At 44.4% G+C, this 6,000-nt stretch overlaps 1 protein-coding gene across 3 annotated transcripts in view; it reads left to right on the top strand.

Moving 5' to 3' along the window:
• Nucleotides 1-484: 484 nt before the first annotated feature.
• Nucleotides 485-6,000, top strand: part of pbx4 (pre-B-cell leukemia transcription factor 4) — a 366,564-nt gene continuing 361,048 nt past the window's right edge. The window contains exon 1 of one of the 3 annotated variants that reach the window (XM_080216684.1): nucleotides 485-1,147. In XM_080216684.1, coding sequence (XP_080072810.1) covers nucleotides 969-1,147 — 179 coding nt within the window. In that variant the 5' untranslated portion in view covers nucleotides 485-968. The remainder of the gene's footprint in view (nucleotides 1,148-6,000) is intronic. The other 2 variants (XM_080216681.1, XM_080216682.1) reach the window with 2 other exon arrangements.

Raw genomic sequence — 6,000 nt, 5'->3', positions numbered from 1 at the left:
CTAGCAGCCGGTGTTGCCAATCAGCGGGGCGACCCTGGCGGGTCCCGTCTCCTAGCAGCGGTCGGCTGTCCATCAAAGGGAGAAGGAGGAGGGGCGGGGCGGAGTACCCAACCAATCCGGGGGGAGGGGCGGGCAAAAGAGCCCAACAGCCAATCCAGGACTTAGAAATTCAGCCCACCAATCCGGAGCGAGAGGAGACCCAGATTTACCAACCAATCCTGGGGAGGGGGAGTTCGGCAGGCCAATTAGAAGCGAGAGAGGGGAACGGTGGCCAATACGGACTCTATCCCTACCGACCAATCCGGAGCAGGGAGAGGGAGAGCTTGCCTACTAGCCAATGGGCAGCCTGGTGGGAGGTTCTGCGGGGTAGCCAATGGGAGGGAGGAGTTACGTGACGCGCGGTGTGAGGGCGGGGCCAGCGCCGTATCTCCTCCTCCTCGGCCCTCCCCCTACCTTCTCTCTCTGTCCCCCCTCTCGCGCCGTCAAAACAGTCGCGGCGCGAGCGGAGCGGCGGCGGTTAAGATTCAAATCGAGCCAACGTTCGGAAGCTGGAGGGGGTGGGGGGAGTGCTGGCGCTGCGCGAGCCGCGGGCCAGTCACTCAGAGGGAGGGAGGGAGAGAGCGAGAGAGCCCGGCGGGCGGGAGGCTGACTCTCTCTTCACATTTACCCCCCTCACACACACACACTAACAACCCCCCCCCCCACCTCAAAGAGAGAGATTCTGACTGGATTTGAAAGCTGAGGAAGATATTTCCCGGTGGGGGGAGTTGGTGTGAGGGGAGGGGGTGATTTTTTTTCCCCCAAAGAAAGATTCCATTTATCCCTCCCCTCACACACTCTCCTCACTTGTCTCTTGCTCGGACACTTCTCATATTTCCCCCTCACCACCACCCCCCCCCCCCTCATTCTCCACTCCGGCTGGTGTTTGTTCTTCTCCTTCTTGTGGTTGGTGTGGCCCCCGGAGTGTGATGGAGGATCAGTCCCGGCTGCTGCAGCCTCACCCCGGGGTGGCTCTGGCGGTTCACTCGCTCCCCCCTCACTCGCAGGCGGACGGAGGCGACCCCGAGGGACGGAAACAGGACATCGGCGACATCCTGCAGCAGATCATGACCATCACTGACCAGAGCCTGGACGAGGCTCAGGCCAGGTCAGTAAAAAAAAACCGCACTCCCTTTTACAAATCCTTCTCTCTTTTTATATAAATTAAAAATAAAAGACTCCCCTCTCATTTCCTCCGCCGTCCTCACCAGCCTCCCACCCCTCCCTCAGCAGCATCTAAAACTTTCCTCCCAAATCTTCCCCGCCAACTTTCTCCACTCCGCTTCCTTCCACCTTCAGCCCCCAAAAAACTTCCCCAATCTTGTGAAAATTAATCCCATCATATTTACCCCGTGCAAATAAATCCTAAAGATTAACCCTGTGCAAATTAATCCCAAAATTCTCCTCCCATGAAAATTAATCCTAAAGATTAACCCTGTGCAAATTAATCCCAAAATTCTCCCCCCATGAAAATTAATCCTAAAGATTAACCCTGTACAAATTGGTCCCAAAGTTTCCTCCCATGAAAATTAATCCTACAGATTAACGCCAAAGATTAACCCCGTGCAGATTAACGCCAAAGATTAACCCTGTGCAGATTAACGCCAAAGATTAACCCCGTGCAGATTAACGCCAAAGATTAACCCCGTGCAGGTTAACGCCAAAGATGAACCCCGTGCAGGTTAACGCCAAAGATGAACCCCGTGCAGGTTAACGCCAAAGATGAACCCCGTGCAGGTTAACGCCAAAGATGAACCCCGTGCAGGTTAACGCCAAAGATGAACCCCGTGCAGGTTAACGCCAAAGATGAACCCCGTGCAGGTTAACGCCAAAGATGAACCCCGTGCAGGTTAACGCCAAAGATGAACCCCGTGCAGGTTAACGCCAAAGATGAACCCCGTGCAGGTTAACGCCAAAGATTAACCCCGTGCAGGTTAACGCCAAAGATTAACCCCGTGCAGGTTAACGCCAAAGATTAACCCCCGTGCAGGTTAACGCCAAAGATTAACCCCCGTGCAGGTTAACGCCAAAGATTGAACCCCGTGCAGGTTAACGCCAAAGATTGAACCCCGTGCAGGTTAACGCCAAAGATTGAACCCCGTGCAGGTTAACGCCAAAGATTGAACCCCGTGCAGGTTAACGCCAAAGATTGAACCCCGTGCAGGTTAACGCCAAAGATGAACCCCGTGCAGGTTAACGCCAAAGATGAGCCCCGTGCAGGTTAACGCCAAAGATGAACCCCGTGCAGGTTAACGCCAAAGATGAACCCCGTGCAGGTTAACGCCAAAGATGAACCCCGTGCAGGTTAACGCCAAAGATGAACCCCGTGCAGGTTAACGCCAAAGATGAACCCCGTGCAGGTTAACGCCAAAGATGAACCCCGTGCAGGTTAACGCCAAAGATGAACCCCGTGCAGGTTAACGCCAAAGATGAACCCCGTGCAGGTTAACGCCAAAGATGAACCCCGTGCAGGTTAACGCCAAAGATGAACCCCGTGCAGGTTAACGCCAAAGATGAACCCCGTGCAGGTTAACGCCAAAGATGAACCCCGTGCAGGTTAACGCCAAAGATGAACCCCGTGCAGGTTAACGCCAAAGATGAACCCCGTGCAGGTTAACGCCAAAGATGAACCCCGTGCAGGTTAACGCCAAAGATGAACCCCGTGCAGGTTAACGCCAAAGATGAACCCCGTGCAGGTTAACGCCAAAGATGAACCCCGTGCAGGTTAACGCCAAAGATGAACCCCGTGCAGGTTAACGCCAAAGATGAACCCCGTGCAGGTTAACGCCAAAGATGAACCCCGTGCAGGTTAACGCCAAAGATGAACCCCGTGCAGGTTAACGCCAAAGATGAACCCCGTGCAGGTTAACGCCAAAGATGAACCCCGTGCAGGTTAACGCCAAAGATGAACCCCGTGCAGGTTAACGCCAGCGAACTCCCCCCTGTGAAAATTAATCCCATCAGATTTTACTCTGTGAAACTTAATCCCAGATTCCCTACCCACCCCGTGCAAATTAATCCCAGCAAAAGTTTCCCCCCATGTAGATTAATCCCATCAGATTTACCCTGTGCAAATTGATCCCAAAGATTCAACCCTGTGAAAATTGATCATCATAGATTTACTCTATGAAACTTAATCCCAAAGATTCCCCACAGTGCAAATTAATCCCAGCAAAGATTCGTCCCTGCGCGCATTGACCCCGGCGAGGGGGCGCCCTGCGCGCATTGACCCCGGCGAGGGTCCACACCCATATTACTGACCGACTTTTACTCAGTAGTTTGTCTTGCGATAAATATTTGCACGTATATGTCAAAATAAATAGATTGTTATACCCAAAATATTTCTAATTTTGAAGATATATCTAAGCAATGTCTAAAGTATATGCAGTTATATTTAAAAATATCTAAATAGCTAGATGCAGTTATGTCTAAAATGTGTCTAAATATGAAGTGATATCTGGTGTGTCTAAAATATATGCAGTTATATTTTACAATGTGTACATAAATATAAGCACTTTTATCTAAATACATGTAGTTAAAATGTGTGCAGTTGTATTTTAAATATGTCTGTCAAATCTATGTTTAAAACACCTGAAATAAATTTGTCCTCTTATATTTTAAAATTGTGTCTATAGATAATGTTGTACACTGCCTCCCCACCCATCATAGTCTCAGCTTTTGCATGAAATGCCCTTCAGTGTATTTATTGTTGAGTTCTGAATTTTGGCTTGTGCATGGTTTAATTCCATTCAAAATAATAGGGGGGGGGCCAGAAAGTTGTGAGAAATCCCAGTCATGTTTATCAGCGCAGAAGTGGGAAGAGTGGAGTAGGCCCTTGCAATTATAGATCTACCTTTGATCAAATAGGTGCACCCAGAATGTTCATACTGCTTGGCTGGGAATTTCTTGGGTACATTTGGGTCCATAACTAAAATGTTTAGCCAAATGCTAATTAAATTTCTATTTGACTAATGTGCCTTTTGACCTTTTAATCAAATTGGCTAATGGGTTTGTGAGTACAAGACAGCAGCAGGCAAGGAACATCTCCAGCAACATTTTGTAATATAAAAAAACCATCTTGAGTTGCAAGTAAATGGACTGTCAGATGAAATGTAGTTTGTGCAAACTTCCCAAGGGATTGAAGGAAAACAAATAGTAAAAGTTTCTTCAAAATGTGCACTTGGCATCTGCAATTTGTTGGCAGTTGAACAAGCTGAATAAGTTGTTTATTTCACTGAATTTATTACTTTGGTTAAATTGAAAGCTTTGTGGTGATAGTTTTGCAGAAGGTTTTTTGGCGAAGAGAGAATTTGGCTCCTTGAGAATTTTGTGAAAAATCTTCTTGTAATTGTGCTCACATTTGCAAAATGAAATCAAGGTTGGATGCAGTGAAAAGCCTTTTTTGATGGGCACTACAGGTTGAATTAAAACTGCCATGTATTTTCATGTCCGCAAACTGATTATTACAAGCAACTAGTGACAATTTAATTTACTTTAAAAATTCCATCTATATTGGTTTTACTTATTTCTAAATTGTATTTCATTTATAGTGTTTGATTTTATTTTTCCACCAAGAATCAGTGTGTTACACTTTTACTTTTGATAATGCCATTTCATTTTGAGTTTATTGCCAAATGTTTTGTGAGAAGTAATATGAATATGATTAAAATACCTTGATTTCTCTACTAGCTTAAAGCAAACATGCAGTTTGGTTCGCATAAAGCATCCCGAGCTTCAGAGGAGCAGAATAATGGCCATGTACACATATTGGAAGTTTTTTAAATACTTGCCAGTCTATTTGAGGATGCTGTGTACATTAGAAATAAGCTTGCTGATGCATATTTTTCCATGTGATCTTATATTCCCTGCATTTTATTGAACTTACTAACAGTAGAGAAAAGAACATTGTGGAGAATTATGATGTTACATTCTTTCTAGGTTTTTAGCTAAAATGTGGAATTGCATCAAAATAGGTTGCCTGAAATGCCAAAATCAGTGCTGTCACTACTGGTCATTTCAAATTGTGTTAGATAGTTTTAAAGTGGTGGAACAGTCACTTAAGATGATGGAGACAAGGTTGCCAGTAAGCTTTTCAGTATAGTTCAGTAGTACTAGGCAATTGTAATAAAGCACTATTTATGTCTATGATTACTTTGGAGTGTACTTATTCAATACTAATTGCACTATGATGTAGATGAGCACAATGATACCAAAAAAAATCCATAAATTCTTTTTGCACTTTAATCCTTTTGACTAGTACTTTAAAGACTAATTGATTACAAATTTTAATCAACAGATAATTAATCTATTCATCAACTTGTCATCAAGCCAGTCAGCGTTGGCATTGTGACGAGGACGGGTTATGAGATTAGAGAAAGGGAAATAAGGCCAGGATCTGTTTGCTTCAAAGTGAAATGAAGTAAGCTTTGAGGCTTTACAACTTGTATACATCCTCAGATTCTGATTCTGCTCCATAGGAATTGGTGACATAGTTGCACTACCACACTGAAGTATGCAGTGTCTTTTTATAAAAAGCTAATTCATATGATGAGTTATTAACTTCATTGTGCAAGACATTGAGTTCATTTTTAACTAGAAGCATTTCACGTAATATACAAATATTTGGCTCATTTTATCAAAGTACTACTATTACTAGTTTAACGTTTACTTTTGGAAGGCATGAACTGAATTTACATTTTATTGAGTGTACTGTTAGGTTGTATAGTTTATCGTTACATTGATTTAGACTTAAATACTGCATGTCATGTTTCTTATTGCCCACCTTGAACAGCCTGCTTCATTTCAGACACTTGTGCAATAAAATATCAGTTGAACAAAAACATTTCTGTGCGGTGTTCTTCAGAAAAAAAGGCGACATCTAAATCTTTCATATGTGGAATATTTTTTCTGGATTTCTCTATATGTTATTGGCTAGTTTAAGAATGAGATGTTTAATTACTT

Source organism: Carcharhinus amblyrhynchos, chromosome 33 (assembly GCF_965287045.1).
Source record: "Carcharhinus amblyrhynchos chromosome 33, sCarAmb.v2.hapA, whole genome shotgun sequence".
Classification (NCBI taxonomy): domain Eukaryota; kingdom Metazoa; phylum Chordata; class Chondrichthyes; order Carcharhiniformes; family Carcharhinidae; genus Carcharhinus; species Carcharhinus amblyrhynchos.
This window is presented reverse-complemented; position numbering and strand designations above follow the sequence as displayed.